This window comes from Lycium barbarum, chromosome 6 (genome assembly GCF_019175385.1).
Source record: "Lycium barbarum isolate Lr01 chromosome 6, ASM1917538v2, whole genome shotgun sequence".
Lineage (NCBI taxonomy): Eukaryota > Viridiplantae > Streptophyta > Magnoliopsida > Solanales > Solanaceae > Lycium > Lycium barbarum.
The window spans coordinates 123964824-123980394 of record NC_083342.1 but is presented as its reverse complement, the minus strand read 5'-3'; the positions used below and the strand labels follow the sequence as shown (position 1 = coordinate 123980394).

The following is a 15571-nucleotide window of genomic DNA, read 5'->3' as shown; positions in this document are numbered from 1 at the left end:
CTTTTGGACATTATTAGTTTGCACTATTTTTATGCATATATATATATATATATATACTATGTTCAAAACACGATTAATATAACATTGTAGTTTGTACTCCGTATCTAAAACTTTATTATATTAGTGTTTACTACGAATACAAAGTCTACACTTTTTTTTTACATTATTTTTTTTTTAATATGGGGTTCACTTTTTTTTTTTTTTTATATATATTTCTTGATTTTGTCAATATGGGGTCCACTTTTTTTTACCGTGAGTTTGGAGATGGTGGGTTCCACTTTTTTTATTTTTTTATATTGCTTGATGTTGTTTAGTATGGGGTCCGCCCTTTATGGGGTGCACTTTTTTTTTTTTGGACATTATTAGTTTGCACTATTTTTATGCATATAATATATATACATATACTATGTTAAAAAGAATTAACATAATATTGTAGTTTGTGCTCCGTATCTAAAACTTTATTATATTAGTGTTTGCTACGAATACAAAGTCTGCACTTTTTTTTTTAACATTATATTTTTTTTAATATGGGGTTCACTTTTTTTTTTTATATTGCTTGATTCATGAGTTTGGAGATGGTGAGTTTCACTTTTTTTTTCTTTCTTTTTTTATTGCTCGGTGTTATTTAGTATGGGGCCCACCCTTTTTTTTAAGGGACAACGGACGACGAAGCATGGGTCTAACTCATGCTTTATATAGTTTCTTCTTCTTTTTTATTTTTATTTTTTATATTGCTTGGTGTTGTTTAGTATGGGGCCACTCTTTTGGACATTATTAGTTTGCACTATTTTTATGCACATAATATATATATATATATATATATATATATATACTATGTTCAAAACACGATTAATGTAACATTGTAATTTGTGCTCCGTACCTAAAACTTTATTATATTAATGTTTGCTACGAATACAAAGTCTGCACTTTTTTTTTTAACATTGTTTGTTTTTTTAATATGTGATTCACTTTTTTTTTTAATATTGCTTGATTTTGTCAATATGGGATACTATATTCAAAACACGATTAATATAATATTGTAGTTTGTGCTCCGTATCTAAAACTTTATTATATTAGTGTTTGCTACGAATACAATATATATATATATATATATATATATATATATATATATATATATATATATATATATATATATATACTATGTTCAAAACACGATTAATATAACATTTTAGTTTGTGCTCCGTATCTAAAACTTTATTATATTAGTGTTTGCTACGAATACAAAGTCTACACTTTTTTTTTTTAACATTGTTTATTTTTTTAATATGGGATTCACTTTTTTTTTAATATTGCTTGATTTTGTCAATATGGGATACTATATTCAAAACACGATTAATATAATATTGTAGTTTGTGCCCCGTATCTAAAACTTTATTATATTAGTGTTTGCTACGAATACAAAGTCTTCACTTATACAATATTGTAGTTTGTGCTCCGTATCTAAAACTTTATTATATTAGTGTTTGCTACGAATACAAAGTCTGCGTTTTTTTTTTTACATTGTTTATTTTTTTAATATGGGATTCACTTTTTTTTATATTGCTTGATTTTGTTAATATGGGGTCCACTTTTTTTTTCGTGAGCTTGGAGATGGTGGGTTCCACTTTTTTTACTTCTTTTTTTTTTTTAATATTGATTGGTGTTTTTTTTTTTTAATATTGGTTGGTGTTAAATATGGGGACCACACTTTTTTTTTTTTTTTAAAATGCCCAACGGACGACGAAGCATGGGTTGAGACCCATGCTTCTATATAGTAGTAATATATATATGAAACTCTAGCGTAAGATATTTGCATTTCAGTTCTGGAACCGTTACCCCTTTGAACTGCAAGGTGCACAGGACATTTTTGAAGTAAGTTCTGATTATTAGCTCGATTTCATAACTCAACTTATGAAGATAATATTGCATGAGCGACGAAAAAACTTGATGATAATCACGACAACTGTCTTCCTCAACATTAAAATCACCAGCACCAAAGCCTGGATGTCTTTGGTACATGCGATGCAATGTTGAAAGTAAGCTTAGCATAACCAAGGAGGATACTTTACAAGCCAGACAAATTTTGTTGCCTTCAATATGATGTTTGACGTATACGTGCAACGCACCTAATCATAAACTAGTAGTTACATAAACAAACAAATGTAGATTATTGTGGTTTAAGGTTAAAACATATCTGTATAACATCAACTTTGCAGCTGCCTATCCCTTTTCGGCCTTTAAGCAAAAACATTTCTGGGTGAAAAAGTAGTAATGATTTTACACTATTTGATACATAGCCAATATGTTTATAATCTTTCACGCCAAGTATAACAAATTCATTATTTTGAGTTGGTCAGTCAATGTGTTACGCTGCTAGCTGCACCATTGTTTCATTTCTTTCACCAAGATCTTTGCAACATCTCCTCTAACTCTGCTAGGTTAGCCTCATCATCTTCATCCTCATCGAAATCAAAGATGCTATCATCATCATCTACTTCTTCTGGTCCTGCTCCATCACTAGACCCTACATTAAACATGATCATCCAATAGTACATAAATGAGTAACTGTCAAGATAAAAAATTTGATACGCAAGATATGAAGCACAGACCTGAACCTGCAGTCTGCACATAATCATCCTCAAACAATTTGTCATTCAAAATTGACCTCACAACTGAATCTGCATTGTCGCGGATCACAAAGTAGTCAGGGTGAGAAAGGTAGTAACGATGAACCGCCAACTGATATGAAGGCATAAAGCCTGCCATGACACTTTCTTCGGATTGATAATCACTAATTGGAGTACGTTGCGTTGCAAGCACTCTTGCTTCACTAGTAGATGCTGAGAACTGGTCTAATTCTGGCTTGTTATATGCAAGTGTAACTCCAAACTCTTTCATCTTAAAAGTATTACTCCAACAAGGCAATGAAACATTAATCTGATCACCAGTTTGTAAATACTTCCCAAACTTCCAGTGGCATAAAAATATCAACCTGTTGTTCTCTCCTGGAATGCCAATGAATGATGGGGCATAAATCCACTTAAGGCCCTTTGTAATGTTTTGGACTTTGATATAAAATGTATGCCCGTCACCAAAATAGCGAAATTTGCGAGGACTAGAACGTGCAAAGACAACACAAATGATCAGGCCTGTTATGTTGATATAAGGAAGTGAATCTACTTTCAGGGTCAACATGCTCTGTTCACTTTTGTTGTTGAACCAGCTTGGAACCTCATTTCCTGGAAAATAAGTACTGAAGATGCCAAATTCATAGAGTCCCTGATGCCAAACAAGAAAAAAAAAGGTATTTTACATTGGATCTGCTCAACAGGTTGAGGAGAAAGTTTACAGTAAGAAAAAAACTTACCTGTTGAATTGAATATATCCTTTTTGTGTTAGTGAACCTATTAAATATTTCCACCACTGTATCTGCTGTGTTATCCATCTTGAGAAGCAGGCCTAGAGTATTCAATATTTCCACTTCAAAATTATCAATGGGATTTAGCTTGAAAATTCCTGAAATCTCACTTAAATTCTCACTTTCCATGACATCTAAAAAGAGATTTGACATTAGGTTTGGTAGATTTGTAACTGTTTCCAGTGATGAGCATCTAACTGCCTTCAGCTTAACTAGGCTTGGAGGAAGCTCTGGCAGAGAACGGAGGCTCGGACATCCATCTAACCAAAGGTCTTGGAGCATACCAAGAGTTTTGATACTCAGAGGCAGGTTGTAAATCTGGTTTTCGCTTAGATTCAAGAAGCATAATGAGGGGAGGTTGTTGAGGCCAAATGATAAAGCGTCATCTGTTAAGTTGCATTTAGCAAGACTTAATCTAACGAGCGAACTTGATAAAGAAGAGAATGAAAACTGGTTATAATCTGGGGATCTTCTCAACTTTGATGACCAAGTTTGCCAGCGGGCCCTCCATGAATTCGCATTACCAAAATTCATTCCATCAGCCTGTAGGGTTGTCAAAGATTCTAACTTGCCTAACTCTATTGCTGATGTAACTAGTTTAGAACAGCCAGAGATATTAAGTTTTTCTAAAGATTTGAGCTTACAAAAGCTTCCAGGGAGCTTCCTTAAATTCTTGCAGTCTCTCAAGTTCAGATAGACGAGTCCGTCAAGGCATCCAATTGATTCATGAATCTTGACCAACTTAATGCAGTCTTTCAGGATCAAAGTTTTCAGATGGGGAAGTCCAGAAAAATCAGGAGTTCTTTTTAGGAAATGGGAATGACTAAAGTTGAGGATCTTTAATGATCTGAGAATCTGAAACATGAAATAAGAGGTGAAGTTAAGTCTGATTCAAAAGTCATTTTCTTCCAGTAGATGAAAAGGAAACACATTTATAACATACCTTAATTCCCTTCCAGGGTTTTTCCAAACAACTTTTTTTCATTTCAAGGGCAACCAGGCTCTCTAGAGGGAGATCCTCAGGAATGGTCTTCATATGAAATCCAGACCAACACAGTAATCTTAGACTTTTCGGAAACATACTATAGAATCCCGTGAATCTTACATAACTAAGCTGGAATATCCTCAGCCTCTGCATTCTGGAAAATGCATCAGCTTCAAATTCTATACTGTTTGAAACTTCTGCGCTGGCATCATCAAAATGCTCCATGATCTTACAGCGTTTTCTAGGACCTACCAGACCAGTATCTTCACTGAAGTAATATGATCTGACAGACTTAACTACTTTGGACAATTTTGTGGGCATTCCCTTGTCAAGAACTAGGCCTTCAATTTCTGCAGTTCCCTGATAGAAGAACAATTGTTTAGTCATGATAGCGATTATAGTGCATACACAATAGAGGATAAGATTCTTACAGTTTTTGAACTCAAGATATCGAAGGAATCTCTGTATCGCCAAACTCTGCTTCTTTTCTGAGGCTCCCAAGGGGATTCTAGGCGGATAATTTCTCTTCCCATATCTTGAATCAATGAATGCACTTTCAGCTTATCCTTGTCGATTTCGATCAGACATCTATCTGAAAGAATCTGAATTCCTACTACTGAGAAAAAACCACATCCATCGAGTATAGTAACTGCATAGTCTTTATCCTTCCCAACAAGGAAACAGACGATATCGAGGAATAGATTCTGTACATCATCATCTGGCAGCAAATCGTAGCTGATTCTGAGTTTTTCCAGGATCTTATTGTCAGGGATTTCCTTTAGCTTCCTCAATGCACTCTCCCACACCTCTATACTTCTGTCACAAAGAGAAGAACCTAAAACTTTGAGAGCTAAAGGAATCCCTTTACAATGAAGTATCACATTTTCTGAAAGGTCCTCATAATCTTCTGAAGATTTTTCTTTTAGAAAAGCATGCCAGCTGAAGAGTCGAATCGATTCTTGAGCATTCAATGGCGTGACCTTATATATCTTACATCTGCAGACCTCACTAGCATTAAACAGGTGCTGATTTCTGGTTGTTATGATAATTTTACTGCCAGGATAAAACCATTCTCGCATCCCAAGAACAGCATTTAACTGATCTCTATCATCCACATCATCGAGAACAAGAAGAATTCTTCTGCAACGGATGGCCTCTTGAATCTTGATGACTCCTTCATCGACATTGTGTATCTTTTCCACCTTCTTCCCTAGAACATTTGAAAGAAGTTGTCTTTGTAGACTTACCAGACCATTATGTCTTTCTGAAGTTTTATTCACATCAGCAAGAAAGCTACTGCCATCAAATTTGTCAACGTTAAGATTGTAAGCAGTCTTCGCAAGTGTAGATTTACCTATTCCCCCCATACCATATATAGCCATAATATCAACACTTGTTGATCCATCCTGCAACCAGAGATTTATGTCTCTAACTCGAGAATCTATTCCAACTGGGTGGACAGCAACACTTAAAACTGCGCGATTTAGTTTTCTTGCCACCACCTTCACAATCTCTTGAATAAACCTCGACTCACACCTGAAAATTAGATAATATCCAATACCATCTAAAGTCATGAATAAATCACATACTGAGCCAAAGGTAACTTATAATTCATAAATTTTCTTTAGTTTTCATCAATTACTGAAACTATATTAAAAGAGGGAAGTAAATATAAAGGTTTCCATGCACCAGTAAGGATAACAGGCTATATATTTGATATGCAACTCTCTAAAAGAGAGGATATCTACATAAACATAAAAATAAAATGAGTTCCATTTCCAGTCACATGAAAGATCATCTTAGAAAATGGGATGAAACAATTTGAATATCTACATAAACATAAAAAGCTAGTAAGAGCTTACCCATCAGATTGATTCTGTAATACCATTCCTCCCAAATCAGCAACTTCTGATAGAGCAGCCTTCCATTCCTTCACTTTATCGGTCCCAGACTTATATCTCTCTTCATACATTAAAAAAGATTGTTCAAAACAACCTTTTTGTTTCCTGACTTCTGATGGATACATATCATAAAACACAGGTAGAACGAAACGTCCAAAAGCTTTCTTGCTCTCAAGTATAAACACAAGTTCATCAAGGCACCTCTCTGAAGAGGCATAGTCTTTTGAGAAGACAACAATGAGAATTCTTGATCCTTGAATTGTTTTCTGCAATTCTTTGCACTCTTTTTCATCTATCTCAGGTTCATCAACGCTGAATGCTCGAATACCAGCATTTGATAAGGCTGAATGAAGATGATTTCCAAAGGACTTGCCTAGTTTTGTTGCCAAACTCAGAAATGCATGATAAGCAAATTGAGACATTTTTTATATTTGTTTTGATCAACCACTGATAAAAGATTGTTCTGTGAGAAGCAAATGTTTAGATGCCTTGAAGATATGAAGAGGTGATTTTGCATCAGGAGGCAATGTAAGAAGGTACATATATTGTTTTTGCATGTCAAAATCAACAGGAAATATATATATTCTAAAGTTTACATAACCTAAGGTCTACATATCATTAACTAACCTAGTAAATGACAACAAATTTGCAACACATATATGTAGTTATTACTATATAGTTTGTCTCTTATTTATTGCAGATAGATTTGGAAAAGACAAGGTAAGAAAATGCCACTTCAGCACATCTCTATAATAGTACAGGTTCTAGAGTGAGAGTTCCTAGCTCCTATGTGCAAACTTTCAATGTCAACCTTATGAAAAACAAAGGGTTAAATTAGCAATATGAAAGTAGAATAACATTTACTTTTCAATGATATTAACCATATTCTAGAATACTTAAATTGGAAAAATATATCGTATTTGTTTATTTTCTTCTTTCAGGGATTAAGAATTAAAGAACCAACATGTATCTCTATTTGAGCTAAATTTTGTTCCAACATAAAACAGATTTGTCTCTTAAGACAAATTAAGCGTTCACTAATATTGGAGTTTTGCTAAATTCCATACTTATCCTTATTTTGACATTTATAGATTAAAAAGACTCTTTACAAACAGCAAGAGGTAAATATGAGCAATGACAACTTGTTGATTAGCTGTCTCTGTTACTGCAGTAAAAGTTCAAAAGAAGTTGCTGGATTCTTTCCTGTTTTTTAGCCATTTTCAGTAGTATTAACTTAGTTGCTGATTTTTAAGAGTTTGTTGGGATTTTTAGGAGTTTGTTGATCATGGAATCATGTAAAAAGTAGTTGCTTAAATCTAGGCTCAAGTTGTTGAATTTTTCTGTATTTAAACACCATTTCAGTTCAATGAAAAGAGATCTTTCCAGCAGCAAATATTACTTCTCTTCTTGCCTTTATTTTTGTTTCAAGAGTTGTAGTTTAGCTTAAAAACTCCAACACAAGTACACAACTAATAATTAAGGTGCAATCCATCTAGTTGGTATCACCTAGACGAGTATTGTCTTCGTTTTTCGTTAACTTTAAACATTAATTTGTAATTATTATTATGTAAGAATGTATAGCATTATGTACTGTTCATCGTATCAACACAGAACTTTTTCCATTACAATAAAATATTTATTGAATTTCCAATACAAAAAAATGTCTGCCCTATGTATTTCTTATTGTAGCAGAGCTTTTTAACAAACTAGTTTTTGAAACGGACGTGTATTCCATGCTAAGTAATACAAATTTCTTAATATAGTTGAAATAACATTATAATAAGTGCATGGTGAATTGCACAAATTTTGAAAGGGAAGACGTGTTTGTGCCAGCATACAACACCAAATCAGACAAAATAAATTCAAATTTTAGATCAAGCCAAACTTTTTGTGATCATTACGTTTCTTTATAACGAAATCTTAAAATTTGACGGGATAGATTTTAAAAGTTTTACCAACGAGATCGTTCTTTTTCTTTTCAGGCTTGATTGTATTAGTTCTAGGTATAAAGAACAAAATTTTAAATTGAATTAGTCATACGATGGAAATAAATGAGGAAACTTTAAAATTGACAATATATATGAATATATTGTGCCATCAACGTAAAACGTCTTTGATAAACTATAGAGCAATGGATTATTAAATATGGTTAACCGTACCGGTTAGTATTTTGAGCTATTAAAAAGGATACTTTTCATAACTATCTTGCTAAATTGTCGATCGAGATTCAAATAGAATCCCCAAAAATTTAAGCATCTCATTCCTATCAATTAGAATCACCAAATGCCCTAAAATTTTGGGTTTTATTCTCAACTTCATCTTCTCTACTATGTCCGTCCACCAATATTTTAGTCCATTTATTTTTTATCCTTCACTCCCTTTAATTTGTTGACTCCATCTAAAAGAAATTTCCTCTCGTTATCGTATTCGTCTTAATTCATAAATGTAGCGAAAGATATACTAATAATTGTAATTCAGTACAATAAATTATATAGTGTATACAATATTTTTATCATACATCAACTATATTTATATATAGAATTGTTATGTACTGAGCCAACCAAACTAATTAACGCAAACTACACAAACACTAAAAGAAAGGAAAATGAATGAAGAAATCGAGCGGATGCGACAATTTCAAAAGATAACCGGGCAAAATAATATAGAACAAAATCTGAAGATTGAAAACACAAACAATCAACAACAAAGACCAAAAGAGAACGAAAATTATGAGCAAAACGAAGGGCTAAGCAGCTTTAAAAGTGCTGGTTATATGTGCTAAATTAAAGGAAAGCTAAGTGAAGAAACTAACATTAAAACAGCATACCTTTGTTGGGAAAAGGGTTGAGAATACACCAAACATTGAGTATTTTAAAGACAAAAACATATACTAATAATCTGATAATGGACCAAAGGCTAAAGCTACTGATTTAAAGTGGCCTGTGGAATTTATACAAAAGTAAAAAGATTTGAAAAGTATTATAACTTTTGGAAGCTTAAAAGAAGTAGAAAATAGTAGTAGTAAATTAAAAAGAAAAGGACAAACTGATGGAAGCGAAATTAACAAGCAGAAAATGAAAAAACGGACAAAAGTGAAAAGGGTCAAATATACCATTTTTTTTTTTTTTTATTAGCTAACTTTGTCCTCCGTCAACAAACTTCACACATTTGTCCCTCAATTGAACGAATTCCCCAAATTGATAAAATTACCCAATTTTACTTAAATTACGCAATTTTAACCCGACCTAATTAATTAAATAACACCCCAATACAATCCCATTCTGGTCCATATGGGAACATGTCCAATTAAATGCAACCACGTGGAATTTATTAATTGAAAAGAAAAAAACCCTAATTTGTAAACCCAGCGGCCCACCCAACCAGCCTTTCCCGTCAAAATATGGCAACAAAGAGAAGTCAAAGCAGGATACTCTTTGTCGTAGGTCTCAATACTCTCAAATTGGACCCAAGAAAGTAAAAAAGCATGAAGATCCTTTTCTTTGTTTCAATGGTTATTCAAGTTCAAAATAGAAACTAGTATATTATAAAAGTGGAAAGTCTCTAAATTAAAAGTTGGATTATCAAAATGCCATAAAATATTGAACGAACTTTTACCTTCAACCAATCATTACTCCTATAATATTTTTGTACAAAAGTGTGAACATACATTATAATTTAATATTCATGCTACTCCATTAAATATAAATAAAATCACCTCCAATTTAAATGATTAATTTGAACTAATTAATGTGCATACTACTTAATGAGAAGGGGATCTTCATCTTCTGCTAATTAATATTAGCCGGCCTTCCTCTTCTTTTAGCTTTCCACCGGTACTAAAATGAATGCATCGTCTTTTCATATGAACTTCACGTATGGTCTTTTAAAATTCTTTGGCCCAACGCCATTTGATCTTTTTTAAATCTTTTTTGCTTTTCTGTTTCATTCTTTCCATCCATTCACTGTATTTAAATCCCACAACTTTCCACATTAAATAAAATTAATTGAAGCTGCCCGCTTGCTTTTCCTGAGCAAAGCCCAAATGGCAACAATTTTAGCAAAACTATTACTCCTGATCAGTAACTTATTCTACGGTATTAAAGCCTGTAATGTAATTTTCAAGCCACAAATGAATATAGAATATTAAGGGCCTATCTGGAAAGCCACCCAGGTAATTGGAATTGGGTGTAATTACACAGTTTGACCTGTTTGTTTGACTAAATTATTACTTGGTTAGGTGGGAATCGGATATAATTGAGAGGGTGTAATTGCACTCTCCAATTCTCAAGAGAGCGTTGAGTTGAGAATTGAGTGTAATTACATGGTTATTTTTTAATTTCTTTATTTTCTTTTTTAATTTATTTTTATTTTTATTTCTATTATTTTAATTTCTTTATATTTTTAATTTTTAATTATTTTTATTTTTAAAATATATTCTTCTTTTTATATTATTTATCTTTCATTTCCTTTCTTCTCATTCCCAACCTTTCCTTCTTGTGGTTCCACGTATTCATTTAGCATAACTGTGTTATTATTCTAGTTAGAAATATGAAAGACGAAAACGGCATTTTTGGAGACTAAAAAGGAATGGTTAAAGGTTATATTTTTAGTTCATTCCTGTGAACTATTTGCTAAAGCAAACTATGCAGCTACCAGAAACGATCTTATGACTGTACAACGAGTTAATGAAACATAATTTACACCATCGCCCACCCGAAGCTGATAAAAAAGAGCTGGACTGAATGTACCTCCATAACTTACAAAATTGTGCAACTAACACGGTATGCCAAGCATAAAGATGGTCAGATATTATCAGATAATGATTCTGATTGAAACCTTATTCTCACAGCACTCGTGTGTATCTTCTAGCTCCACTCATTAAGCGGTAAAATGTTGATTTGTCTGGAAAAAGAAGGCGGCATCTTCACAAGTACTTCTCTCATCCTGGGAAGAATCTTTTGAGGCCACCAGATAAGGGGAACGTCGAAAGAAGTCCTACAAAACGCCTTTTCAACGAATTACCAAGGTATGGCAGAATAGCTATTTCTGGCAAATCTTGATAATATGGTGTTTTTGCACCATTAGGACCAACTGCTGGGACAAGACCATCTTCCGACACATGTCCACTTGGAATGTCTCCTTCATCTGCATCAGTTTCCTGTTCCAGAAAGATTATGTGAGAAACAAGAACACTTCATAATATACTAAGACAAGCTAACGTGAATAGAAAAGTTAATATCTTACATTGTTCTCCGTCACGTAATTTGATAGACCCCATTGGTTCAACAATTTACACAATCTCTCGGGATCATCAGGTGATTCCCGACGAATAATTTCTTTCGCCATGTCCTGAATAAGTGGAGGCATCACCACCTTATTTTCGTCATCAATGCTGATGAGGGATCCATCAATGAGGTTCTGAATTCCAACTGTTGGGTGCAAATCACAGTTCTCTAATATTTTGATAACATAATCTTTGTCCTTCCCAACAAAAGAAGAAGCAATAAGGAGGAACAACCTCTGGTCATGATCATCTAGAGACTTGTAGCTTATCTCAAGATTCTTTTGAACTTTGCTATGAGGGATTGCTTCCAATTTCTGCAGTTTACTTCTCCATATATCCATACCTCTATCTGAAAGAAAATGACCCAAATCACAAATGGCTAATGGAAGCCCACCGCAATGCCGTATTGCCTCTGTTGAAAGCACCCCGAACTCTTCTAAAGGGTGGTCTTGTGTAAAAGCATACCAGCTAAATAGCTTTAGGGACTCATCGTCTCCAAGTTCCTTAATCTTGAATAACATGTGCCTCTCATGGGCCTTCAACAATTTCTCGCACCTTGTTGTTATGAGAATTTTACTCCCTGGATAAAACCAATCCCTTGTCCCAATAAGTGAATCCAAGACATCCAGCTGATCCACATCATCAAATACAATAAAAACCTTTTTGTTGCTAATAGCATCTTTCATTTTGACAATTCCTTCATCAGCAGTGTATATTTTTTCCTTTCTGCCTTTCAAAATACTTTCAAAAATTTGTTTTTGCAAATAAACCTGACCATTTGGATGTTTCTCTGAGATTTCTCTGACATTTGCGAGAAAGCAACTGCCATCAAATCTGTCATAGTTAGAGTTGTAAGCTACTTTAGCAACAGTAGTCTTTCCTACGCCACCAAGTCCATAGATCACCCCAATGCCAACTTCATTTGACTCATCCTGTAACCATGAGTTAATGCCCATCACTCGGGACTCTAATCCAACTGTGTATGAAGGTACACTAAGTACTGTGCGATTCAATCTTTTGAGTATCTCCTTGGTGATCTTTTCGATGAATTTTGCCTCGTGCCTGAATAACGTGCAAATGTAAAAGATGAAACAAGATGAAAAATTAATAAACCACTGCAACTAGCCAAGTACTGGAGAACAAACAAAAAGAGTACACTAATATAGTTATACTTCACATTTAGAGCAAGCATAACACTGCCAGGATGATCAGTCATATTAAGCATCAGTAAACTGAATAACCTGGTTGGTTGCCTAGGAACAATTAGGAACAAAGATGGACGTATACGTTTAAAGCACTTTCTCAATGCTAAATCAATAAAACTTCACATTTCCCATAAAAGGAACAAGGATGAAAATATATGTGGCTTACTAGTGCTACAGGAGAAAGAATGAGCGATATTTACTTTTACTTGTGTGCTGTGAAGAAATTTGACAATATTGGAGCAACAAAGAGGGAAACGGACAGCAAAATAAAGAGAGTAGTAGTACAATAAATAGAAAAACCAAGAAATATTGCAGTGAATCCCTTATCGAAAAAAAAAAAAATTACAGTGAACCATTTCCAGTTAGGAAAATGATCAAGACAAGGACATGTGTAGCCTCATCATAACTGAATGGAGTACATCATGCATAAATTTCCAAAAGATACTGATACAAAGTGTATGTATGCTTAGATGATGGAGTGTATCATGAACGCATTTCGTATTTTTGTACATTCTGGTTTGTCTATTCAGCTATTTTGTATCATCTCTTTATATATCCTTCACTCTTTAAGCAGATCATTTTGACACTGATAAGTTAACAAATAAATGAGGACACGATATCTTGAAGAACTGCTGACAGGTAAAGCTAAAAGCACACACAAGTCAAGAGCATTCACAGACATGAAGGAAGATTACGTCGAAAGCAAGAAATTATTGCGTCCATCTATCTTAAGCAGAATAACTTGAGAGCAAGGTTTAAATCCAAGAGTCCCTAGTTGACCGAGTTTTTCAGTTCAACTAGGTAGAGAGAGGAAGTCGCTATGTTGTCTATGAGGACTCCTTTCAAAATCAACATGAATCTAATAGGGAAAATATTCTCTCTTTTCAGTGGTTTGAGGTTGTAAATATTGAAAAAGGATCAGTAATGAGACTTCTCTAATGGGATCCACATGAGTGACACTTCATAGCAACAAAAGAAGCCCTGGCGACAACCCTGGGTTGTCTCTGGAGTGGATGACCAGCAATAAATTCAGAGAAAAGGGATATACATGAAAGCTACGAATCGCTATCTTTTAGGGAAACCCCACGAGGTTCAATCGTTAAGGGTTTATGCATAGCATTTACCATTTGGAGCACTCGCACGTGAGTTTTCACACTTGAGTAGAATCTAACCTGAGGTAGCTTTTTATCGTCTTTAGCTCTGAACTTTGTGTCTTTAATCTGATTAGTCTTTCGAATTAGCCTTATGCCAACTTCGTTATACTTATTTTCTCAAATTTGCTTATAGCTCAAAATATTGGGCTGCTCAGATTTAATTTTTCATGTCCATGGTGGAAGTTTCCTCAATCCTTATATCAAATTTTGCCCATTTAGCACTTCCAAAGTATCTTTTCCTGAAATAACCTTTTACAATAGATGATTTTGCAGGGCATATCAGTCAGTTGGACTTTGCAAGCACATCGACATATATGATAGTCAGATGTATAGATACTATAAGTTACAATCATACTTTTCACTAACTATTCTCCGAAAACAATGTTTACAATTTACTCATTTATGTTCAAACTGACACTATGTTATTGCAATTGTCACAGCCCAAAAATATAGGACAACTAGTACTGAGTGAATGGCAAACATACATCAGAACTTTCAACTGAAGAAAACATACTTCTACGTTATTATCTATGCTGCTTCACTAACATCATCAAAGTAGTTTTACACCACCAATTTTGCAATTTCTTATAAAGTAAACTTTTTTTCTTTCACCAGAAACAATTAGAACTAAAGTTAGCTCTCATGATTAGTGAGGGGGGTGGATAACTTTAAATGCTAAAGTAGATGAAAATACCAAGGCTTTGGATAATTTATGAAACTTACCCATCTACTTCTTTGGCTAAGCACATTCCTTCCAATTCAGCAACTTCTTTCAAAGCTACTCTCCACTTCTCCATCTTCTCCATCCATACCTTCCTGTTCTCTCCAGTCTCAGCATTTCCTCTCTTTTCATGATTCACAAAAGCTCCAGCAAAACTCCCTGTCTGGTTCTCAACATCTTCACGGCTGACAGTATAAAAAACAGGCAAAACAGTATGACCCTCTTTCCTCCTCCTCTCAAGAATGTTAACAAGCTCATCAAGACACCATCTTGATGAAGCATAATCATTAGAGAAAACTATTAGAGAAATCCTGGATTCACGAATACCCTTTTGCAGTTCAGATTCAATGTTTTCTCCTCTACGGATTTCATCATCATCTCGAAAAGTTCGAATTCCAGCGTTGATGAGAGCTGTGTAGAGATGATCAGTAAAGTTTTTACGTGTGTCTTCACCTCTAAAACTCAAGAAAACATGGAAAGAATAACGGGATTGTGGGGTTTGCGAAGTTGACATTGGAAGTAGTTCAAGAAAATGATAACTCAAGTAAGAGATCTTATCGAAAGTGATAGTTTGTGAAGAGTCAAATATGATGAAGACCCTATTGAGATGTTGATGATGATTTGTTTGTGCTTGTAAGAATGAAAACGAGAGAGGGCTGTGAGAAATTCACATAAGAGTAAAGTTTTGAGAGATTTAAGGAGTCGAAGTCAATGGAAATGCCGTGTGAAGGGAAAATGGTGAGATGGCGAGATATTATACTGTTTGTCTGTTTTTTCTTTTTCTTTTTCTTTTTTGGTCCAAATAATGTTTGCTTGTTAAGGTTTGCGTGTTGCCATTGTCGTCGGTAGTTTCCAACAAAAGGTGTACATGGATAGGGCTGATTTCATTTTTTTAAATATCAA

The 15571-nt window shown here is 34.1% G+C and overlaps 2 protein-coding genes across 2 annotated transcripts; both read right to left on the bottom strand.

Annotated features, from left to right (window-relative positions):
• Positions 1–1325: 1325 nt before the first annotated feature.
• Positions 1326–9470, bottom strand: LOC132598578 (disease resistance protein RPV1-like). Its single transcript, XM_060311533.1, has 7 exons — positions 9132–9470; positions 6266–6767; positions 4835–5939; positions 4362–4763; positions 3368–4273; positions 2610–3279; positions 1326–2524 (listed from the first exon to the last, which is right to left on the bottom strand). Exons 2-7 carry the CDS (start codon positions 6724–6726, stop codon positions 2400–2402), a joined length of 3669 nt encoding a protein of 1222 aa, XP_060167516.1. The 5' UTR covers positions 6727–6767; positions 9132–9470; the 3' UTR covers positions 1326–2399.
• Positions 9471–10889: 1419 nt separating this feature from the next.
• Positions 10890–15443, bottom strand: LOC132598579 (disease resistance protein RUN1-like). The gene is made up of 3 exons (XM_060311534.1): positions 14671–15443; positions 11549–12650; positions 10890–11462 (listed from the first exon to the last, which is right to left on the bottom strand). Exons 1-3 carry the CDS (start codon positions 15180–15182, stop codon positions 11244–11246), a joined length of 1833 nt encoding a protein of 610 aa, XP_060167517.1. The 5' UTR covers positions 15183–15443; the 3' UTR covers positions 10890–11243.
• Positions 15444–15571: the final 128 nt, after the last annotated feature.